This window comes from Phyllostomus discolor, chromosome 8 (genome assembly GCF_004126475.2).
Source record: "Phyllostomus discolor isolate MPI-MPIP mPhyDis1 chromosome 8, mPhyDis1.pri.v3, whole genome shotgun sequence".
Taxonomy (NCBI): Eukaryota; Metazoa; Chordata; class Mammalia; order Chiroptera; family Phyllostomidae; genus Phyllostomus; species Phyllostomus discolor.
This window is the reverse complement of record NC_040910.2, coordinates 53,436,078-53,461,204: the sequence shown is the minus strand read 5'-3', so window position 1 is coordinate 53,461,204 and position 25,127 is coordinate 53,436,078. Positions and strand designations below refer to the sequence as shown.

Genomic DNA, 25,127 nt, shown 5'->3' with positions numbered 1-25,127 from the left:
TTCCTTGGGTCCAACTCCTTTGGGACTCTTGAGCTGCCTGGACTTACTGGAAGTCTATTTCCTTTGCCAGATTGGGGGAGTTCTCCTTCATTATTTGTTCAAATAAGTTTTCAATTTCTTGCTCTTCCTCTTCTCTTTCTGGCACCTCTGTGATTCTGATGTTAAAATGCTTAAAGTTGTCCCAGAGGTTCCCAAGCTTCTCTTCATTCTTTTGAATTCTTGTTTCTTTATTCTGTTCTGGTTGAATGTTTATGCCTTCCTTCTGCTCCAAATTGTTGATTTGAGTTCTGGTTTCCTTACCTTCACTGTTGGTTCCCTGTACATTTCCTTTTATTTCATTTTTCATAGCCTTCACTTTTTCTTCTATTTTGTGACCATACTCAACCAATTCTTTGAGCATCCTGATTACCAGTGTTTTGAACCATGCATCGGATAGGTGAGCTATCTCTTTGTCACTTAGTTGTATTTTTTCTGGAGCTTTGATCTGTTCTTTCACTTGGACCAAATTTTTTGTCTTAGCATGCCTGTTACATAGTAAGAGGTGGAGCCTTAGGTATTCGCTACAGAGGTGCAACCCATGTTGCTGTGTTGTAGCAATGTATATGGGGGAGAGGTCTGAGAGAGAACAAAGCCACTTGCTCAGCTCTTGGTTGGCTTTCAGTCACTTCCTCTGCTACCTACAAGCAAATTAAGCCCTTCCAGTGCTTATTCCTAGGTGGGTGGGTTTGTGTACTTTCTAGGAGTCAGTGGGTCTCTCCAACAAACTCTCCTGTGAGGCTGGGAATTACTCCAGCTGCCTCAACCCCTACAAGTTTTTTTCAGTCAGAGGTTTTGAGACTTTATTTCCCTGGGTTCCACTGGAACCCTGGGTTGCATGGTCTGTCTTGCTCCCCAGTTGTTCCTCCCAGTTTATTCTCATGCAAATGTGGGACCACCAGGTCTGCCAGCAGCCACCTCACTTGCCCTGGTCCTCTAACCGCCACCTTGCCATGAGTCCTCTCCACCCTGGTTGCCTGTCTCTGCCTCTCCTACCAGCCTGGATGAATGTTTCTTCTTTAACTCCTTGGTTGTTGGACTTCCACACAGTTTGATTTTCCAGCAGTTCTGGTTATTTTTTGTTTTTAAATTTGTTGTCCTTCTTTTGGTTGTGCAAGATGGCAAAGTGTATCTACCTATGCCTCCATCTTGGCTTGAAGTCCATTTACATTTAAAGTGATTATTGATAGGTATGTATGCAGTGCCACTTTATCTCACACCTGTCAGAATGACTATCATCAATAAATCAACAAACAAGTGCTGGCAAGGATGTGGAGAAAGGTGAACCCTTTTACAGTTTGTGGAAATGCAGATTAGTGCAGCCATTGTGGAAAGCAGTATGGAGATACCTCAAAACATTAAAAATGGCTCTTCCTTTTGACCCAGTGATCTCACTTCTGAGAATATATCTGAAGGAACCAGAAGCACTGATTCGAAAGAACATAAGCACCCGTATGTTCATTGTGGCGTTATTTACAATCACTAAGATATGGAAGTAGCCCAAGTGTCCATCAGTAGATGAGTGGATAAAACAACTATGGGATATTTACACGATGGAATACTACTTGGCCATAAAAAAGAAGAAAATTTTACCCTTTGTGATAGTATGGATGGACCTAGAGAACATTATGCTAAATGAAATAAGCCCAGTCAGAGAAAGACAAATGCCAAATGATTTCACTCGTATGTGGAAACTAATGAACAAACTGAATTAACAAGGAGAACAGAGACAGACTCATAGTTGGAGAGCAGATGACAGCTAGTCGGGGGATGAGGTTAAGGGGTGGAGGGACTGAGCAAATAGGGGGCTGAAGGATTGTGGAAGGATCTAAGGGAACTAAATAACAATGGAAAAATACAATAAAGATTAAATAAAGCCCTGGCTGGCGTAGCTCAGTGGATTGAGCAGGGGCTGGGAACCAAAGTGTCCCAGGTTCGATTCCCAGCTAGGGTACATTCCTGGGTTGCAGGTCATAACCCCCAGCAACCGCACATTGATGTTTCTCTCTCTCTCTCTCTCTCTTTCTCTCTCTCTCTCTCTCCCCCTCCCTCCCTAAAAATAAATAAATAAAATGTTTAAAAAAAAGATTAAATAAGAAATAAATAAAAGGTACAGTAATATTACACTATAAATGACTAAAAATGGTGAACCTGTGTAGGGCACTTACCATGGATGGAGGTTGCAGCACCGGGAGTGGCTCCGGTGGTGTCAGTGGGCGGGGAGTGAGTGTGAAGGCCTAGGATGTGACTGTGCAACACTGCAGACTTTGTAAACACTGGGTGCTTAGGCTACACTAAATCTATTTAAAAATACTTTTCCTTCTTTAATAATAAACTAAACTTAGCTTACTATAACTTTATTTTATAAACTTCTTATTTTTAAAACTTTTAAACTATTTTATAACAACACAGCTTAAAACACAAACTATTGTATAGTTGTACAAAAACTTTTTTCTGTATATCCCTGTTCCAGAAATTTCTCTCTATTAAAATCTTTTTTTTAAACTTGTGTCAGGATCATTATCACTGTCTCCCACCTCCACACCTTGTCCCACAAGAGGGTGTTCAATGGCAACAACATGCAGGGAGCTGTCATCTCCTATGACAACAGTGCCTTCTCCCGGAACACCTCTTGCTGGAGGCGCTTCTTGAGAAAGTTATCACTCTTTTCAGAAATACGTCCATGGTGGTTTGTTGGCTTCTCTTCTTCATCGTACATTTGCTTGTAAGCAGACAATGCATCACGAGCATTCCTCTCTATTAATGAAAACCTTTCAGTGGTAGCCTCCCTGTTTTCAGACTTTTCAAGAAGCCTGCTGAAATCTGTAAAAGCTTCAACTAAACCCTTCACAGCAAATGTTCCTGGGGGGGGGGTCTTCTTTTTCCTTCTCCCAGTTTTTTCTCTTTCCTCTTCTCCAGCTATGCATTCCTGTTCCAGTTCCAATGATCCAGTCATTGGTCATTGGTCAGTCCTCAGAAACTACCTCCACATGTGCCTCAGTGTCATCCTACCCCGCCCCCGCCCCCCGGCAGAAGGCATTTGCCGTCTCCACCACTGTCTCAATTGCTGCAGCCTCCTCATCCTTGGCAAATCTTGTGAAGTCATGGGTGAACCTCTTGAGTGTCTTCTTTCCAGATGCCATTCATACTCTTCTTGGTGACATCACCCCAGCCCAAGGAAGGTTCTTAATGCTGTCAAAGATATTTTAATCCTAAGCATCTTTTTGTGTCTTCCTCAGTTACGGCAACAACCTGGGCAAAGGTCCTCCTCAGGTAGTAGGCCTTAGAGGCTGCTATACCTCCTTGACTGTTGGATCAAAGAGGTGGTGTTTTGAGGGAGAAACATACTTTGTTGTCAGGATGAAGATCACCACTAAAAGGAGGATGCCCAGGAGCTTTATTAACAATAAGCAAAATCTTGAAACGTATGCTGGGAATAGCATACGTTTCAAGATAGTCCAAATAGCACTTCTCCACATCACTGGCACAGCAACCCAGGAAGGGATCTTGGACGAGGAGCTGGGTCAGCCATGACCTCCTATTGCTCCTGTAGCACACTGGCTGGGTGTGCTTGCTCACAAGCTCCAAGACCCTGGGGTTCTCCTTATGCCAGACCACAGTGGGTTTCCATTTGTAGCCTGTAACACTGCCCCCAACCAAGACTGTCATCCTGTCCTTAGAACCTTGAAACCTGACACTGACTGGCCCCGTTATGGATGAGAGTCCTTTCAGGCACCCATTTCCAGAGTAGGGAGCTTTCAACCATATTGAATATTTGCTCTGTCAAGTAATTTTCCTCCACAATCAGCTTATCTAGAGTTTTCAAAAAAAATTAGCTGTTTTCACATTAGTAACTTGCATACTCACCACTCACATTCACATTATGTAATGAATAACAACTCTCAGATCATTTAAACCAACCCACACTAGCCATAAATTCAACATCATCATTTCAACATCACAAACAATTTTTTTGCTTTGGACATAATTGTCACAGTGCTGAGAAAAGCACACTTCTGTGTCTGTTCTTCAGTCCAGGTCATTAGAAGTTTCTCCCTATCTGATAACTCCCTTTTTGAATATTTTTCTTTTTTTAATTAAATGTATTGGAGTAACATTTGTTAATAAGATTATTTCAGTTTCAATTATAGAATTCTATACTACATCATCTGTATATCATACTATGTGTTTACCACTCAAAGTAAAATTATCTTCCATCACCATATATTTAATCCTCTTTACCCTTTCTATCTTCTAACCCCTTCCCTCTGGTAACCACCATGCTGTTGTCTGTGTCTATGAGTTTTTGTCTTGCTTGCTCATTTGTTGCTTTCAGTTTTATATCTCATATAGTATTGAAATCATATTGTTCTCAAATTTGTGTTAGTCTCATTGCCTTCAAGGAAGCAGACTCTTTAACAGCTTCTATCATTTTGTTCTTGTTCTTCAAGATAGTTGCCGTGGTGGAAGGGGACATGCCCAAATGGCAAGCAACAACTACCGCCGACTTCCTACCTTCATCATCCTTATTCACTTCTATCCCCAGGTGAGTCCTCTGATGTGGCCTCTTACTGGCAACATTAGCAGTGGATTTTGTACATTTAAGAGCCATGATGAACAACACATGAGAGTAAATCAATAACACAAGAAAATGATGCATTACATAGACACGGTAAACACGAGATGTCTGAGACAGACTCTTGTACAGCAGACTTTTCTTAAAAGCAGAAAGAGAACACTAAAATAAGGATGAGATGGATACTATAGTAAATGTATAAACCAATGATGTAATTATTTATCATCATTACCAGTATTATGTCCTGTGCATAACTGCATGTGCTACACTTTTATATAACTGGCAGGGCAGCAGGTGTGTTTACATCAACATTACCACACACATCTGAGTGATGTGTTGTGCTATGACATTATGATGGTTATGACATCAGCATGTAATACACAATTTTCAACTGCATTAAATCTAATTCAAATCTAATTCAGCCACCTTAGGATATGTGGTTTGTCATGACTGAAATGTCATTATCCAGCACATGATGTAATCCCATTGGAAATTCTCAGAATTAGAGCCTGCAATAACTTAATATCAAGAGCTGACTGGAGCCCTGGCTTGTGTGGCTCAGTGGATCGAGTGCCAGCCTGTGAACCAAAAGGTCACCAGTTCAATTCCCAGTCTGGGCATATGCCTAGATTGTGGGCCAGGTCACCAGTAGGGGGAGTACAAGAGGCAACCTCACATTGATGTTTCTCTCTTTCTCCCTCCCTTCTCCTCTCTAAAAATAAATAAATAAAATCTTTTTTTCTAGACAGAGCTGACAAGTTAAAAACAATCTTTTAAATCTATTTTTGAATAATGGCTATCTTACTATTTGGAAACATCTGGATGGTTTGCTGAAAGTTGAGAGAAATCTATGTAGCTATGAAGATTTAGACAGGAGAGCTGCAGTCTTTATGTTAACACCCAACAGGCAGATGGTGAAATGCTATCTTGCTGCTTCTACTGTGACAAGGACATGCTATGCTTGGTCAGACTCCTGTTTTGCCAGGAACAGTGATGAGCATCATATTTAATTTCTCATGTAATTTCCCTCTAATACCCATCAGCTAAGCAAGAGAACATGGTGCTTAACAGCTCAGGTGTTAAGTAAGACTGAGCAGCTGTGTGATCTTGGGCAAGTGCCTTAACCTCGTGGTTTTCTCAGCTATAAAACAAGAATATATAAGAGTGCCAACTTCATAAGGTTGTTGTGAGTGTTAAATGAGTTAATATACATGAGCCAATAAGAAGAGTGGATAGTGACTAGTAAGTGGTTGAGAAATATTAGCCATTGTTATTACCATGTCCATGTTACCAATAAGCAAATGGAGAATCATATTGATGAAATCACAGAGAGAGATGAAAAACCAGATTGCCCACCCAGTTCTGAGTTTAATAGTTATGCTCCTATTCTGTGTGAGATGCCCCTCTTAAATTTCAATAAATAGCATAGGAAAAATTTGAATTCAGTCTTTCAAAAAACAAAATAGGTTAAAATAATTAAAAATCTATGAAGACATGACACTGGTTTTAAGAAAAATCATTGAACTTCTTATAATTATTTGTAAACTCAAACCATTTTAAGGGAATTTATGTCTCAATGTTCAAGATGATGAAATTAGTTTATTACCATATTTTCTCGATTATTTGTATCATAGTAGCATTAGTTCCTTACTATACAAAATATCTACACTGAAAATTGATTGAATAATTTGGCATGAATAATTTGTAAAAAGGATATTCTTTTTTAACCACAGTTTACATTCCATACCCTTCTGCACCATTTTCAGATGTACAACAAAGTGGCCAACAAACTGTGCACTCTACAGAATGGGCCCCAGGCACCCACCTGGCCCGTACTCTGTTAGCTCCACATTATTGATGACATTCTCTGTGCAGTACCCTGCACCTGTGTGGCTGTTCTGCAGCTACCCATCTGGACTGCCCAATGCCTTCGCCCTTTTCACCCAGCCCCACCCCCTCTGACAGCTGTCAGAATGTTCTCTGTCTCTATGAGTCTGTTTCTGTTTTGTTTGCTAGTTTATTTCATTCATGATATTCCACATATAAGTGAGAACATATGGTATTTGTCTCTCTCTAACTGGCTTATTTCACTTAGCATCATACCCTCTAGATCCATCCATGCTGGAAAAAGCATATTCTTAATCCCAAACTTCAGAGTTACTATGGCTAATATTGAAGAAAGTATCATCCATATACCTGGTATCACACTGCTTCATAAATTACTTTTTCCCAATTAACTTGTCCTTTCCCCAGGTATTAAATATTGTACAATATCATAGTTGTAAAAAAATCCATTGGATTGATACACTATAATTTGACTAACCCTTATTCTTGAAGTTTCCCAATTATCCACTATTATTTTTTTAAAAATGATGGATGAAATCCTTGTAAATAAATATTCCTGGGTACAACTTTTAGAAAAAGGATTACTTTTTTCATGTTGTATACAGGGGTTGGCAAAAGTAGGTTTACAGTTGTGAGTTCTTTTTTTTTTTCAATCTTCGCACAAGGATCTGTTCTTTTTATTGATTTTAAGGAGAGAGAAAGAGACAGAGACAGAGACAGACATTGATGTGAGAGAGAAATATTGACTGGTTGAGTCCCATAGCAGGGCTCAAACCCACAATGTTAGTATGTTCCCTGTCTGGGAATGGAACCCTCAGCCTTTAGGTGTACAAGACAATGCTTCAACCAACTGAGTACCTGGCCAGGGCACAGAGTTTATTCTCATATTATTATTTATTAATTATTGTCTTATTTCCCATGCAAACAATTGTAAACCTACTCTTGGCCACCCTATATGCATTTCTCCAATTCTCTCTGAAGAGATTATGCTAATTAACATTCTTACCAGTGTGTGAAATCAGACATTTTACACATCCTCATCAACACTAAGCATTAACTGTAACCCAGAGTTGCCAGTTTAACTGGTGTAGAGGATTTACTTGTTTTTACTCATATTTTTTACTATATTTTCACTCGATGTACTAGTGGTATCGACCTTTGCTCCTCACACTGAGTCTCAGCCCACCCTTGCCTGACACATAGGGGAATTTTTCTAGATGCTTGTCCATTTATTTCCCAGGTTTCATTTATCTTAGGTATAGTATGAGTCAATAATTACTGTCGTTTTCCTTAATCTTGTCCCTTGTATATTTTTAGGAATTATAAAATGTTTCTGAATCCAGTTACATTAGAATCTCAGATACACAAAAAGTACTTTTTATTATGAGTTTGCCTCAAGTACTGCATGAGACATACAGATACGATAAAAGATTTTTAATCTGAGATTAAAATTTCACTGGGCCATTCTTATTTTTATTTGCTATATCTAGCAAACCCAAATTGACCATACGCCCTAAAATGCAGCAGTACAGTTTCTAAGAAAAAAGAACAGGACAGAAGGCTACTTGGGCCATGATTCAATGCTGTCACTTGGAATAAGGTGATGTTTTTTGTTTCTTTTTTCTTTTGGGCATGTGTGTGGAGAGAGGTGGGCATGCCAGCAGCACTGGTGTGTCTCCCTACCTGGTCCCCAGAGCTCAGAGCACTGTGCCTGCAGCGTGGGGCACAGCCCCATCAGGCAGTAGCCCTTCCCATTCTGGCAAGGGAAGCCATTGACTTGAAATCGGTCATCAGGGCAAAGAGCGGACTGACCATCACACATTTCTGGCAGATCACACTCATCTTTTGCTGGTCTGCACACTGTACCACCCTTTTTAATCTGCAGGGGAAAAAAGGATACAAGGCTTTTATTCACCTCACCTACCACATATCTCCATTTGATGCAAATGATATTTTCCCTCTGTCCTTTTATTGTCGAGGTAGTTAGGGGCATTATTCTATTCCAATTTACACTTACACTGTATAAGCTACAGTCATCTTCTATTGTGTCATTTCCATTGACTTTGACCATGCCCTAATTCTTTAATCAATCAATATTTCTGGATTTGGAGTGCAAACACTACAGAAATACCAAAGATACAAATGCAGACAAAAACCAAGCAACATCTGAGATGCAAAGAAGGAAGTTATTTATCCCTTTGTGGAATGCATCTTTGTCAAGACTTTCAAAGAGGTTTCAATGCGTAACCACAGAGATTTGTTGGTGAAATGGATATCCCATGTTAATAAGGAAGATAAGCTCACCAGCATCCGGTCAGCATGCTCTGAGAGGATCTCAGGCATCATGCTTCCTAATTCTTAATTCCTCTCATATATTTCTTTTCAACTCACTTCTTAGGGAATAATTTATAATGAAGAAGAAATATCCAAATATTGAAATGAATGAATATATTGAATGAAATATTCATTCAATGTATTAATTCCATTACAATGGAATGAATGAAATATTCATCCATTGAATGGATTTCATCCATTGAATGAAATATTCATTCAATGTATTAATTCCATTACAATCTACTACTATGAATCTTGCTTTTATTTCCTGAGAGAAATCTTAGTAAAACAAGGTTTTACTGTGTGGACACAGGACACGTTTCTTCCCTAGCTGAAGGGAGCAGGTATTCTTGCAAGTCACCCAGACACTTTCAATATTTTTATGCTGGCGACAGAATAAAATCCAAACTGACTGGACTGTATGAGTCCCCCCAAGTTGCTCCAGCCAGACAATCTCTATACTGTGCTTATACTTTTTGTGCTGTCTTTGTTCTTTCTCTCAATGTCCTTATTTGGAAAAATTTTCTCTTTTGGTTGATTCTCTAAAATCTGCTCAATGATTTCCAGACTAGTCTGAAAGGCTCCCATTCCATGAAGCTTCCCTGACTTCTTCCACACACGCAGCTGCGCCTCTCTTCTGTGTGCGGTAGGAAAGGCGGCCGAACTGGCCAGAACACACATTTGGGAGATGCAGATTTGAGCCTTGGCTCTGCCAGTGGCTAAGTGTGTTACCTTAGAAAATGGATTTAATCTCTCTGAAAATCCATGTTCCCATCTAATATTTAATTTACAAGTTCATTGTGAAAATATAAGTAAAAAGATTTATATGAAGGATATGTACCAGTACAATATCTACCTGGGCATTCAGTCATACCTTCTATTTTCACCAGTTTCAGATATGTATAGCATTGTCCTGAGCAAGTAGCAAATTCTTTGAGGTCAAAGACTGCTTTTTTTAACATCTCTCATAACAGCTAGTAAATAGAATGTAATACACACTTGTTGAATACTACATAAGTTCTCAAATTTTCTTCCTGTTAGCCTCCTTTATTTCTTTTCTATCCCTAACTGACATTAAAAAAAAAATCTGTCCCAAACCCTACCTATAACCTGGTACACAATACACACATTCTTTCTAAAAATAGTTATTGAGCATTTAAAATATATTAAATTCTGTGCTAAGTAAAGGTTTCAGTCCCCTGCCCTTAGGAGTCATTCTAACAAAGGACACAGACACACAAATAAATAATTGTTATAAACAATGGAATACAAAATGCTGAATACAAACTTGAAAGAAAAGTCAGAAAGTCTCACAGAAAAAATGACAGGGTATCCTCATTTATGAATTTCACCCTGAAGTGACTTCAAAGGTCAAAGACAGTGGAGCCTCAACATTATTTTAAAAAAATGTTTTCTACCAAACTCATTGTTAAAGGGATTTATAACAAATTATGAGATTTGCACCAAGAAGGCCATGTAGCATCTCAAGAAGCAGGAGGGAGGAGTGAACAGTATTGGCTTTGGAACCGGTAAATATGGAGTTTGCCATTTAGTGGTTCTATTATTTTGCATATTTTCCTGTTCTGAGCCTCTTTCCCCTCAAAAGTAAAATGAGGTAATACAAACTACTTTGAAGGGGTATTAGAGAATCAAATAGCCCATGCTTGTCAAGCACTCAAGGAGGACTTGGTAAATGGTAGGTAGCATTATTTTAGAGACAGAAAAATGTTGCTTTGTCTATTTCACTGATCACCAGCCCTGAGATTTTAACATGGAAAAATAAAGGGCACTCATAACTGCGAAGACAGACGAAGACTCTCACCTGGCACCCTTCACAGCACTCCCCGGATGCACACATCGATCCTGCCTTGACCGTGCACGTTTCAGCATTACAGCAGATGTTGGTACACTCCTAAGAAATACCAGAAAGAATTGCAAATGCAGAATTAATTTTTGGTCTCATTTTAGCACAACTCATGATATAATTTATTCATCACACAGACCTCACTTTGGTGTAGTCTCAAAATAATTTTCAGGAAAATAAAAAACCCCAACAAGATTAATGTTAGAAAAACTGAGATTTTAGAACAACCCAGGGTGCATTATTTTTCTGAATTCTACTTACATTTTTCAAAAATTTGAGTATATTTTTTAGTTCACCCAGTTTTCCATAATAATACTCAGAATATGAGAGCAAAAAGAAAGACAAAGAACAGGCTTTAAAAAAATAAAATTTATCTAAAGAACATTACTTCAACCAATCAGTTTTGTACCTATTCAGCATTAAATTTACTCTTCAGAACATGTAACTGAAAATCAAAAAATACAATTTATTCAATTTTGACATTGACTAACTTTGCATAAAGCAGTATGTTTTATTTTCTCTCTCTTTTTTTGTTTTTGAGAAATCAGGCCCCCTACTGTTTGTAGCTGTTCAGATTCCCCATGAGGAATGATATATTTAAAATTACAAAGTTTAGGGTTAAAATTCTGGCCCTTATTGCAAATACAAACATCATCTGAGAAAGATTCATTTTTCTACTGGATAAATAAATGTGTGATACTGTTTTGAAGGTCCTGCGAAGCTGGAACCCTGAGGACTGGATGCGCTGCAGCCCAGCCTATGACACAGTGAACAAGGTGGGGTCCTCCAATGGTAGGCTCTTCTAATGGTAAGGAGTCCTGAGTTACCAGGGGGCAAACTGTGCGGGCTGAGTCCGGGACTGCTGAACTAGTACGCCCGAATGCAAACCTTGGCTCCTTTGTTTACCAGCTCGGTGACCTGGGGCAAGCTACTTCCACTCTGTGAGCACTGTCACAGTTTGACCTGTGTGTCATAGGCACACAAGAAATGTGGAGTACTTCAAACAGAAAGGGAGGCATGAGGGCACAAAGCCCAGGCAGGTGTGTTGTACTTAAAAAACAGATATGGGGAAGGAACTCCAAGACAGTCTTTTAAGCTATGCAGTGTTCATTGTTAGAAAGGCTGGCCTGACAAAGATTTGCAAATAAATATATATATATATATAAATCACAAGAAACATGCAAATTTATAAGGAATCACACTATGTAGTTTTTTAAAATATGGCTCAAAAGTGTTTTACTTTTAATTGTATGTATCGGGGTGACATGGGTTAATAAGATTATGTAGATTTTCAGTGCAAAAACACTATAGAGTCCTATAGTTTTTCTTCTTCGCAATTGAAAGGCAAACTGGACTTTCGGTAGGAAAGACTGGATCGTACCTCGGAAGTCCCGCAGTCGCAGTCCTCTTCCGCCTCTACCAGCTGGTTCCCGCAGAGCGGGGTGGATAGGACGTCTGCAGGCAGCGGGGCATTGAAGAGGCAATCTGATAACTTACCTTCAGAAAACTGGGCAAAGCTGACACGGCTGCAGGAACTGAAGTCCGTGGGTGTGTCTATGCTGTGAAGGGAAGGGAAGAAAAAATGAGCACCAAGGGGGCCCTGAGGATGGTGCCCCAAAAACCTGTCCCAAAAGATCAGATTAAATCCACTGACCAGCTACTAAATCATGGATGTATACACATGCCTGAATTAGACCACTGGGAGGGACAAACATCTCCAGCTAAATGAGCAAACATGGTCATATCTCAAAGTATATCCAGGCTGCTCTTTAAAAAACATGCTTCTGATTTACCTAGATAATCTTATTTGGCCTTAGGTTACTTTGATTGTAAAGTTCTAAAAGTAGTACAAGTTTACATATTTACATGTCTACGAATTTACTTTCCTTCAGAGGAATTCCTATTGACAGAATTTCTTCATTCCATTAACAAAGCTGAGGTTTAAAAATGCACCAGCATCTGGAGGAGATAACACCAGACCATGTAGCCGGCACACAGCCATGTGCTATTTTGTGGAAGGGAGACTGACCCTAGGTTGCGAGAGCTGAGAAGGAAATGGAAAAGAGGAAATGCGTGTGAAAAGGGGACTGTGGAACTTTTAAAGATAAAATTCTCTGGCAAATTTGTCTAAGGCAATGCAGAAATGGGTCATATCTTTTCACAGGTTCTCTCTTCATCCTCTTGTGAGAACTTTCTTCTTTGGGTTTTTTCCTCAAACTTTTTCCTTATCACTACCTAACATGGAGTTACTGAGAACTTGATAAATTCTCATGAATTTCTGTAGATGAGGATAAAATGACAAGTCACTGCAACAGCGAAGAGACTATGTTTAAATTACATCTCAGCTAATGAAAAAATGTTAACATAGAGATGAAGGAGGGGGTGGTTTTGTATATATAGGCACACATTCATAACTATGCTATTTAATCATTTAAAACCTTGACCGTGTTGTGGAAGATGATATAAAAGAGTAGCATAGCCCAAAGGGAACCAAAAACAGGGGAAAATAGCATCTTCCCAGGAAGCCTTACCTTAGTGCTTCTTCCATCACACATATTTTTTCTGGACACTGGCAAAGATAGTAATCATGGAACATTCCAAAGTTATGGCCCATCTCATGGGCCATTGTCCCTGCAACACTAAGTGCATTGTCACTGTGGTCCTAAGGGTGGAAACAGAAAAACAGATCTTCTGGTTCTCAGACTGAATTATCACTCAGGGTATAATTAAATACTTTTACTGTAGCCAAGTGGAGTACAGAGACTGATTTTAGCTGCCACCCAACACACCCACCCACCATCTGTTCTCCCTCTCTCTTTCTTTCCACACATACACCTACAAAACTTCAGTACTAAATGCCCATCACAGAACATATTACCTACTCTTTGTTCTTGTGACTGGAAAATAATGAGAAAAATTTTTGTGGTTTTCTGCTATGAGAGATAGTGGCAAAATTTCTTCAAAAATGATATGAAATCAAAAACATTTAAAAAATAATCTACCTCCCTCTCCAGCTCTCTTTTTAATATATTCTAGTTCAATTGGAGGGCTCTGATATATTTAGCTAATGGAGCTTTAAAAGAGTTCATTGACCTAGAACTTTAGTAAAATAGTATTTTTTTCAACTCTGTTGCTACCAAGACTAGACATTGGTCAATTCCAGACTTGCCCCATTGCATGAAGTCCTGCCAGTGGCCAACTTCATTACCAGGTTGTATCTGATTAGAGGTGCTGGACTGGGGGCCCAAGTTACCTAGAAGCAGCAAAATAACAGCAGAAAATCCTTGCTGATTGTAATTTCCCAGTAGAGGGACAAATCTGCTGATAACACGCATACACAGAAACCTCTTTCCCTTATCTACTTCATTTCAAAGAACGAAATAGAGAGATTCATAGGGCACAGTACAAGACCCAGACAAGGAACACTTGTGCCATATAAGATGAAAAGTTAATACCTACCATTCACAATATTGTTTCATACCAAATTTGTTTCATTGTTGAAGTAAATTTGGTAAGTCTAGTTATCTAGTTAGAGCTCCCCATATGGAGACAAAAACAAATAAAAAAAATTAAGAAAAGTGGAAATATGTTTAGAGACTTTCCAGATTGCCTTGATATTCTTTCAAATTTAGGGTATTTTCATTTAAATAATTATTTTCATAACTTCAATGTTTTCCCCCTGGAACGACCTCCATAAACAAGATAATGCTTTATGATTGTGCAGAGCTACTTATGGATGTGTGAAATTGATGCAACATTTGAAATTCAATCAGTGTTAACCCACCATGCCAACTAACTGAAGGAAAAAAACTATACTATCTTTTCAACAGATTCAGAAAACAGAGCTTTTGATGAGCTTGAACATAAAACCAATTGCTTATCTTCCAACAAACCTGAATGACGCCAACGGAATAAGGAGTGCACATTGAAGACATGAAAGCAAGGCCCACGGTCGTTCCAGAAAAGCCTCTTGCCCTGCAAGAAAGAAAGAAATTAATATGAAAACTTCCAATTCTAAGCTTTATTTTATAGACAGTTAATCTACAATTCTGAATGGTCAGCACAGATACTCACATTATGAATCATCACTCATAAATATTTCCTTCAGTGTTTTTAATTTGATGAGGCATTTTTCTTTTTTTTCTTTTTTCTTTTTTTTAAACATTTTATTTATTTATTTTTAGAGAGGGAGGGAAGGGAGGGAGAGAGGGAGAGAGAGAGAAACATCAATGTGGGGTTGCTGGGGGTTATGGCCTGCAACCCAGGCATGTACCCTGGCTGGGAATCGAACCTGGGACACTTTGGTTCCCAGCCTGCGCTCAATCCACTGAGCTACGCCAGCCAGGGCTGCATTTTTCTTAATAATAGTTGTCATATCACCTAAATCCAAGCACCTGAATGCAATCACTTTTAATATTATATATATATCATTCATAGTTATTACATTTTCATTGTCAAATTCACCTCTTGTCAGAAAATCAAAGGTTTTTTGGTCCTAATAAATGTTTTTCTTTATATACAAGGTCTGTCTAAAAAGTATCCATCCATTTAATATGAAAAATAGAGACAGTTATTGAAGAAGATACAAGAAACATTGTACATAGGACCTTGAGGCCTCAGTGCCCTTCAAAGTAGGCACCTTGGGACCTCACACAGTTCTCCCAATTGCCATTAGCTGCCCTGTTATATTTTCTTGAATCTCATCAACAGTCTGAAATGTCTTCCCTTTCAAAGACAATTTTAGTTTTGGGAAAAGCCAGAAGTCACAGGGCACCAAATCTTGGCAGTCAAGGGGCTGAGTCACCTGAGTGATTTGATGTTTCACCAAAAAACTCTGCATGACACTGGGCATGTTATTGTTATAAAGCTGCCAGTCACTAGTTGCCCATAGCTGCGGCCTTCTGAATCATCTGAATGGTTTCTGCAGAGGAATGTTCAAGTTTCTCATAAAGTCTGATGAAGATTCATTGCTCTACTTAGTCATTTTTAATGTGACAGCCACACAGTACACATGCTCACTCAATGGTGTCTAGCACCCCTACTGTCTAGTATAGTGAAGTCATCATTGTTCACACATGTGCATTCCAGTCCACTGTCCTTGGCTGCCAGGTTACACTGATGCTGTGCAAACCATTTTCATTATATGAACAATGGTTAGATTTGTTCCAGACAGTCTGTCTATCTATCTATCTATGTATCTATCTATCTAGAATATTTAGAGATAGACACATCTATCTCTTTAAATATATCTATCTATACATTTAGATATATTTATTTATAGATACATTTATTTATACATTAGATATATCTAATATATCTATCTAAAATATATATTATGTATCTTCTTTTGATATTAGTATTGTCACATATGTTTTTTACTTTTATTTTCCTTTAGTGTTTTAAGTATGGTAGTATTTGGAGTTTGGGCCTATTCGGAAAGAATTTGCGTTAATGAACCCTTTATGTTATTGAAATATTTGTCCCATTGAAGAGGGATTTGAACCACTTGCATTTATTTATAGAGATGATATATTTGGTTTTTAGTAATTCTAATCTTTTGTTTTGGTTTTATATCTTTTTTTTTTTGCTTTCAACTTGTAATGAATCCATGGTCCTCATTTGTTACTATTTTTCTGTTATCTGTTCAAGAGTCTGGCCCAGATTTGTCCCTATAAATTTGCCAAATATGCATCATTTTAAAAATTCACTTAGTAGGTGGATTTACAGAAAGAGTTGAACCTATGTTTTCCTGTTATCAACATCAAAAATGGAGAATATTAATTTTGCCATTAAAAATGAGAAATTAGAGAACTTCCGCTTTACATTCACTGTGGAGTTTTCAGATATTTGTTATTTTGAAATGATATTTTGCATCATACATGATATTTCAAAGATTTATAGCATTTTAACCTTCTTTTAAAATTATATTGTAAAAATACTTGAGTCTACATTTGTTTGCAATCATCTTACTACTAGCTCATTTATAAAATAAAATCTTTCCCCATTATGGAGTTATTTACTTTGGTTCCTCTTTTTAGTGAATAGAATATATTTGACTCTAAGGTTCCTACCTGGTTACGCCTAGTTATAGGTATCTTTGTTTGTCAGGTAATGGTAAAACTTCCAGTTTACAAGTGAATGGACAATTACTTATTTCCATAGTATATTTTTAGTGCTTATATTGTTTATTTTGGTCTATTCAAGAAATTGGCTTTTGAGCCCTGGCTGGTGTGGCTCAGTGGATTGAGTACTGGTCTGCAAACAAAAGGGTTGCCAGTTTGATTCCCAATCAGGGCACATGACTGAGTTGTAGGCCACGTCCACAGTTGGGGACATGCAAAAGGCAACTACACATTGATGTTTCTCTCCTTGTCTTTTTCCCTCCCTTCCCCTCTCTCTAAAGATAGGTAAATAAAATCTTTTAAAAACAAGAAAGAAAGAACTTTACTTTTGAAATAGTATTTCCATTTTTTTTATTTATACATCTGACATCTTGTCTGTAATTTGTACCTCCCCACCTGACCACTTCAGATACAGGAGTACACTACAGTTTGAACATGGCTCTGGAGCCAGTCTATAAGAATTGGGTTCCCTTACTACTCTCTAGTATGAGATCTTGAAAAATCACGAACTTCAAAAATGATCTCTTTCCTTTGGTGGGCCCCTGATTCTGGAACTCACCTTTTCAAATGATGGAACTGTGGCAGCACTTCTTCAGAGATAACCCACAATGAGCCAGCTTTGCAATATTTACATCCTGTGTAGTGCCTATGAATCTGGATAGGTCTATGACTTGCTTTGACCAACAGAACAAACCAGCAATGACACCGTGATTTCCAAAATTGTTTCATAGCAAAGCCTTGAAGCTTTCTCCTAAGCCTTTTAGAATGCTTCTTCTGGGGAAAGCTAGTCACCTTCTAGGATGTGCAAAAGCCAGGGACTGCCATGTTGAAGGCAGTGCAAGTTAGCCGTATGAAAACTGCATATATGCAGACAGACACCCAACCAGTCCCCTGCTCCAGCCATACAAGGCAAGTTACCAGCCATAGAAGTGAAGAAGACTTAGTGTAAATCAGGAGGTTGTGAGCTGATGCCGTAATAGGTAACTAGAAAAGGATATTAATTCTGACAAAATTTAGTCCACTATTTCCCATGACTCCCATCATTTTCTTAGGAAGTGAAATTCAGAATTTTAAGTCATTTTTGCTTCCTCCTTCTGTATGAGATAGCTGCAAACTACCCAGCCAAATTTTCTTGATTTCTTTTGAGGCATATGCTCTATACTTCTTGTAGGATTTACAACTCTTAGATTTATTTCCCCTGTGTTTTTTAATTAGTCATTTCATCAGTATGGTAAAGGAGTACAATTAGAATATAATATTCAATTTCTCTTCTATCCTAGAAGTTTGTCCTGACTCATGCTGAAAACTAATCAATTATTTTTAAATGTTAAAGCTAAATCCCTCTTGCCATTCTCTAAGCCTGTCTTTCTTTTCTGTGCATCCAATCAGAACAGACAAATTTGTGAATCACTGCTAAATCAGTAACTTCTCTTTAAAAAAGAAGAGCATATTCAACATAAGGTTCAAATAAATACTTTTTAAACTTTTAACCTTCTATGTGTAAACCACTTCCTCTTACCCTGTGCCCTGCAGCACCACTTGCTTTGCCCAGGCCTTGAAAAGCTTTAAGCTAAAAACCGCCTAGAGTACAAAGGGGGAACTCTGTACATACGTGATTAACTGAGCGATATCATGATGCCTTCTCCTTAAGAGGACACTCTCCCTCCATTTCCAAAAGTTGTTCAAGGTGAAGCTTGCATTTGGGCTTATCTCTATCTTGTCCTCCTCATTCCAGACTTCCATCCCCACTAAGACCACATGAGTATCCAGTTTTTTATAAACCTGTCCAGAGAGAATAAATGGAAAAACATCAACTTATAATGGCGATATTATTGTTTAATATTCTCAATGTACTTTAGATTTTCAAACTTATTTATGGCAAGTTTGTAAAATTTTTCTTCCCAAACACACTTGTGAAATGGAAGTTACCATCTCTTTCTTAAAGGCACTAGCATCCCTGTTCTTCAGCAAAACAAGCACCCTTGGATATTTCAGGTCTATAAATTCCTTTTGGGGGGAATAAAAGGTCCTATTGAGACAAACTATTCCTGCTTGCAACCTCAAGAAATACAATTTTATATCGGCAGATCATTATTATAACTTCATTTTAAGTATATTTACTCAAATACTTTGTAATGTTCTGAGAGCCATAATATTTCAGATTTCAGCAAGGTTGACTCGGTGTTGATCCGGACGGTGGAAAAGAAACATGCAATGTGAAAAAGCCCTACACCTGGGAGTCACGATGAAGCAAATGGTCCTCAAATTCTGACACCTGGACTAAACCAAACACTCCACACTGAACAAAGAATGACCTTTGGGAAAAAGTTAAGCTTATGAGACAACATGCTAACTCTAAAAATAAACATTTAAATAGATTCTATGGTTTATAAAACTATAAACTATAGTGTTGGTCAAAGGATGCAAACTTCCCATTTTACTGTGAATGAGTTCTGGGGTATTGAATGCATAGCATAGAATATAACACTACTACTATATTATATAATATACTTGAAAATTGCTGAAAGAGTAGAGCTTAAATGTATTCTTCACAAGAAAGAAATAGTAATTATTTGATAGGATGGAAGTGTTAACTAACCTATGATGGTAATCATTTTGCAATATGTAAGTGTATCAATGCAATACTTTGAACACTTTAAACTTACACAAAGTTATATGCCAATTATATCTCAATAAAGCTGAAAATAATTTCATAGTGACAGGCTTTCTCGTGAGGCAACATTCTGCTGAGAAACCCAAACAAATTACTTTTTAAAAAAATAGTTTGGGTCCTGGCTGGCGTAGCTCAGTGGATTGAGCGCAGGCTGGGAACCAAAGTGTCCCAGGTTCGATTCCCAGCCAGGGCACATGCCTGGGTTGCAGGCCATGACCCCCAGCAACCACACATTGATGTTCCTCTCTTTCTCTCTCTCTCTCTCTATCTCCCTCCCTTCCCTCCCTAAAAATAAATAAATAAAATCTTAAAAAAAATAGTTTGGAAAAATAATGAAAGCATTGAGGAATGTAATTATCACCAAAAGAGAAGTAAAAACCTAACGATACTAAAATTCTCCCTTTACTTTCATGTCTTATTTTTGTCACCTGACAAAGCTCTGATTCTGGTTAAACTACTCTGTACTCTGCCTCCCAACTGCCTGTCCTTCACCAATGCCCAGAACACAGAGGGGGAGCACACTACACTGACCACTTCACTTTGAAGCCATGACCACTAACCTCAAGTGGGCTTTTCCAATCTCTAGAAAACTGGTTGAGTTTTCAAAATTCACTCATTCTCTGCACATATTTTTCATACCCACTCCTCTTTCTTGGAAATTCTGACACTTTCTTTTAAATCCTCACTTTAAGTTGATGCCCCTGCTTTCAAATTCACTGAGTGTATAGAAGCAACCAGCAGGGAACTTACTGAGCCCCTACCACCCATCTGCCCACTGGCCTGCACCTGTTCCAACCACTCCAGAGGCCCCTTCTTAGGCTATGCATATGCATGACTGGTCTGTGAGCCTAGGGGCAACATCTTTATTCTTGCACTGGATCTCCTTTCCCCAGATCAAAGACAGTGTTCCAGCAGGTCTTCCCTCCCCCTGGTGCTGTCAGTGCTTAGCCTTCTGTGGACTTGTTAACATTGGCAGCAAAGGTTGGCACTTGCAGTGGGGGTTGGGGGGGGAAAGAATTTCTCTTTATAAGCCTTCCACTTCTAACTTATGCTCCATTTTTCTGCTCCCCTTCATAGGAAAACTTCTGGAAAGAATTTTTCATATTTGCTGTCTCTAATTTCATTTCACTCATTCCCTCTGGACTCACTCTAATCATGCTTTTACTTTTACACTCCACAGAAACTATGTCATTTGGGTGACCAATAACCTCTGCTTTGCTCAATCCAGTGGTCGATCCTCAGTGCTCACAGAATCTAAAATCTTTGGTTATTTTTCCTGCAATAAATTTTTGTTTCAGGTAGCTTCCAGAACAACTCTCTCATGGTTTTTCTTCCACCTCACTGTTTACTCCTACTCCACGTCTATCAGTTTTTCTTCCACTCTGATCTCTTTGCCAAGTGGTGCTTCAAGGATCTGTCTTGGGGCCATTCTTCTACTTAACTACACCCACTCCCTTGGTGAGCTTGTACCAGTGTGGGAAAACTTTTTCTGTAAAGGTCCAGATAGAAAATACCTTAAGCTTTGAGGCCATGTTGTCTGGGTCGCAACTACTTACCACCTCTGGCATTGTATCAGGAAAGCAACCACAGACAATGTGGGAACAAATGAAGGTGGCTGTGTTTCCATAACACTTTATTTTGTGAAAAAAGTGCAGCCTGGATTTGGCACACAGGCTACAGCTTTCTGACCTATGCCTTCTGACCTATGCCTTCTGCCTTCTATATGCACTGAAGACTTATAGATTTATATCTCCACCCAGGCCTTGCCCCTAAACTCCAATCTTATGTTTCTAGTCCTTCTACCAGGAACTCTATACAAAAAGGTATCTCAATGTTAATGTGTCCAAAATGAAAACCCTACCCTATCCCCTGAGTCACTAGCCCCTACCATTTTCCCCACTCCCCATTCTTCAAGTCAAAGCACTTGGTATCATTTGACTTCTCTCTCTCTCTCCCTCTCTCTCTCTCTCTCCCTCTCCCTCTCCCTCTCTCTCATTCTTATCTCCCACACAGCTCACAAGCCCTGTTGACTACCTCGCAATCAGCTAGTCTCAATAAGTCCACTATCACTGCTTTTTCCTAAACCACCATCTTCTTTTGCCTGAATTATGGCACAACTCTCCTGTCTCATCTTGTTTCTGCCTTTGCTTCCCTTCAGTGTATTTTGAACACAATGGCCAAGATAAGCTTTTAAGAATACCCACCTGAATATGCGGGTATTCAGGGTCTCCAATGTCCTCACTCGTGAAGAATAACCAAGTCCTTACACAGGTCTACTAGGACATTCAGGTTTTGGTCACTGTCACCTGTCCGATTTCATTTCCTCCCACCCTGGCCCTGGCCTACTACATTGCAGCCACAATGGCCTTTCCATTGGTTCTTAAACAAGACATTCCAGATTCAGCCCTCAGGTCCTTTGTTCTGCTTTGCATGCCTCCCATGCCTTCCTTCAAGTCTCTACTCAAATGTCACCTTATTGGAGAGTCCTTCCTTGATTAACTTAGTATCCAAGATGAACCAATCTCTCTCTCTCTCTCACTTTATTTTTCTTTATAACAATTATCACCATCCTGCATACTCTTCATTTAACTTGTTTATGCTTGTCTCCTTGAACAGAAATGTAAACTCCTTGAAGAAAAGGATATTCACCAGTTTTGTCCCCCACTTTACTTATGTAATTTCTAAGAGTCCCTGGCACAAAGTAGATGCTCAATAAATATGACCAGTTCTTGAGTTTCCTTAAGAGGAGTCACCATGATCCTTGTGGTGAGAAGCTGAGATTTGATCCCGGTCATTGAATCCACTTTCATTTTCTTTCTATCCTTAAATCAGGCATCCCCAGCCCCCGGGCCACGGATCCATAGCAGTGTAGTCTGGTAGGAACTGGCCACACAGCAGGAGGTGAACAGCTGGTGAGCAAGCGAAGCTTCATCTGTATTTATAGCTGCTCCTCATCTCTTGCATTACTGTCTGAGCTCTGCCCCCTGTCAGATGGGCAGGCATTAGATTCTCACAGAAACATGACCCTACTGTGAACTGAACATGCAAGGGATCCAGATTGCACTCTCCTTATGAGAATCTAATGCCTGATGATCTGAGAAGGAGCTGAGGCAGTGATGCTAGTGCTGGGTAATGGCTGAAAATACAGATTATCATTAATAGTGAGGTTTGATGGCACAGAGACCATAATAAATTAATTGCTTGTAGATGCATATCAAAACCTTATCAGTGAGAAGCAAGTGACAATTCAGTTGCATCTGGTGGCAGGTTATAAACCATACTCGCCACCCCAGTTAATGGAAAAAGTCCCTGGTGCCAAAAAAGATTGGGGACCACTTCCTTAGATGACTTTCAGGACACCACAAAGTGACCTATCCATTTCATATAAGCAGGCTAACTATATGTTCAACTAACAGGAAACTGAACATTAAGATTTAAATAGAAGGGATATAGAAATAGGTTTTTTTAAAGATTTTGAAAATTGGGTGATAAAATCATGTTTAAAGGACAGAATCAGCAATTGTGTAGTCAAAATGGGCTTAAAATCTGAGTTCAAATTTTACCTCTACCTTTTTCTAACTTTGTAATTTTAGACAAGTTACTTTGTTTCGCAGAGTATAATTCCTTAGCATTGCTTGATTACTAAATGATACAAGGTATCGAGAGATGCTACTCTGCCACAGCTTCCATTATTTTGTTTGCTCTTCTATTTTCTTCCTTAGACTGGCTTTCCATTGAGATTTGTTTGTCAGCATTTTCTTACTGTGCTTTGGAAAAACATAAACCATGCAAACACTGTTTATATCTTCATGAGCTGTGAATAGTGTGATATGTAGGTGAGAAATATATCTGTCACATAATGATAATATTTCATTATTTAGTAAAAGTTGTGGTCACTTTTCAAGAGCCATTCAGCAGTATTAGTCTTAAGACTATTGACTTTCTGTCCCTGCTTCATAGGTATTCCTAGCAATATCTAATGACACTGTTTAGCAAATTGTTAAAATCACATTTAATAAAATATATCATACCATATTGATGTAATTGACCATCTCGAACACCCTGTTTCTTATTTCCTCTGGATCTCGATTGTACTTGTTAAACTAAAAGACAACCAAGACAAAAAACGGGCATTGATGGAAAGGAACATAATAGGAAGGTGAAAAAGGCATCTTCAGTTTATTTTACTTATCAGTGGTTGTCACTCACGATCAGTTATACAAGTCAGAGGTTAGAAACAAGTGCTTCCTTATTTCTCTAAATTCAAGTGCTCTAGGAGTTAAGATGGTGTTTTGTCCCCTAAAGCACTAGCTCAGTGTACAGTGTGAAAGAATTATTATAAATTCATTTCAGTTAGATAACATAATTTCCTAAAGTGGACAGAATCAGCAAAAGGAATAGCTTATTCATTAGAAAAATATGAACAGTAAATAAATGTAGTATAAGTGAAGTCAAACTTTTGGGCCTGAACTAATTAACTTAATCATATTCTCAGGTTTAGAACATTCAATACATGAAAATGCATTCTCATGAAGAAGAAAAACAATGGAAACTACCAAAAAGTGCTTTTTTAAAAGATTCCATTCATTAGTCTTTTATATTTAATGCTCCCTTATAAGCATAATCTAATTTACCAATGATTTTCTGAGTTAACAGAAATCAAAATTACAAAGAAATTTAATTGAAACTAAGTTTGGAGTTCTAAAGACAGCAAAAAATTCAGTGTATCTGTGTCAGATTGTGTCCATTCCTGAAAAGAAGAAATCATGCCAGTCTAATTTAGGTCAAATGTCATATGTTCAGAACAATTTATAAAAAAGAATAGCTCATAGTCATGATGTTTTAAAACCAACCCATATAGTTAATATCTCATATAATAATTTAGGTAGAAAGAGGTTATAAAAGATATATTTATCTGGTGTACTTTACCTCACCATTGTCCAGTACCAAATAATATTCTACGTATTTCTTTTGTTCTTGAACCTTCCGATCATTTAATTTCTGTAATAAATATTAAAAAAATTACTAAGACAATTCTTTCTCTGCAAGAGTTGTTCTTTTATTAGAAATGTGTGATTTTGTAGGAGACTGGTTATTATCTAGGAATAAAGGATGACAGGATTACTATTTTAATTCTAATTAATCAGCCAGAATCATCTGTAGACAAGGCTCAGAATGTCAGAGCTAGAAGTGATAGTCTAGCCTGACCCTTTTATTTTACCAAAGAATTTAAGTGATTACACAACTAATAAAGAGGAGTGCTTGAATTAAAACCAAAGTCTTCAGATGTGTTTGAACCGCGCACTTGCTGTAGTGTCCTGCTATGAAACAAACTGACTTCAGTGTCCTCCTAGCGTTGTTCTAGTTGCTGTTTAGTGTCCTTTTATGCCTGGTCCAGGGGCATTCCCTCCTTACCAGTGACTGATGGGCAACGCCCAAAGTCACCACAGCGCCCAGTCTGCTCTTCTCTTCAGAAGAGCTGGGTCTCTTTCCCACATGTCAAGCTTCCCTGTATTTTGCCTTCCTCTCCACAACACAAAATAAAATAAAATAAAACAGAACAGTAACAACAAAATAACATGTTCTATAGTGGATTGGCCCATTGAAAAATAGCAGACATTATTTGTACTAAATAATAAATCATCATGCCCTGGCTGGCATAGCTCGGTGGATTGA

The 25,127-nt window shown here is 38.4% G+C and overlaps 1 protein-coding gene across 9 annotated transcripts in view; it reads right to left on the bottom strand.

The window, feature by feature from the left end:
• The window catches only part of ADAM28 (ADAM metallopeptidase domain 28), a 50,806-nt gene that overhangs the window by 8,845 nt on the left and 16,834 nt on the right, over window positions 1–25,127 (bottom strand). For 6 of the 9 annotated variants that reach the window (XM_036032695.1, XM_036032688.1, XM_036032694.1 and 3 more), the window contains 8 exons: window positions 24,381–24,452; window positions 23,483–23,554; window positions 18,390–18,559; window positions 14,549–14,630; window positions 13,187–13,317; window positions 12,037–12,214; window positions 10,614–10,703; window positions 8,141–8,336 (listed from right to left, as the gene is read on the bottom strand). In XM_036032695.1, the coding sequence (XP_035888588.1) occupies window positions 8,141–8,336; window positions 10,614–10,703; window positions 12,037–12,214; window positions 13,187–13,317; window positions 14,549–14,630; window positions 18,390–18,559; window positions 23,483–23,554; window positions 24,381–24,452 (991 nt within the window). The remainder of the gene's footprint in view (window positions 1–8,140; window positions 8,337–10,613; window positions 10,704–12,036; window positions 12,215–13,186; window positions 13,318–14,548; window positions 14,631–18,389; window positions 18,560–23,482; window positions 23,555–24,380; window positions 24,453–25,127) is intronic. The other 3 variants (XM_036032691.1, XM_036032689.1, XM_036032690.1) reach the window with 2 other exon arrangements.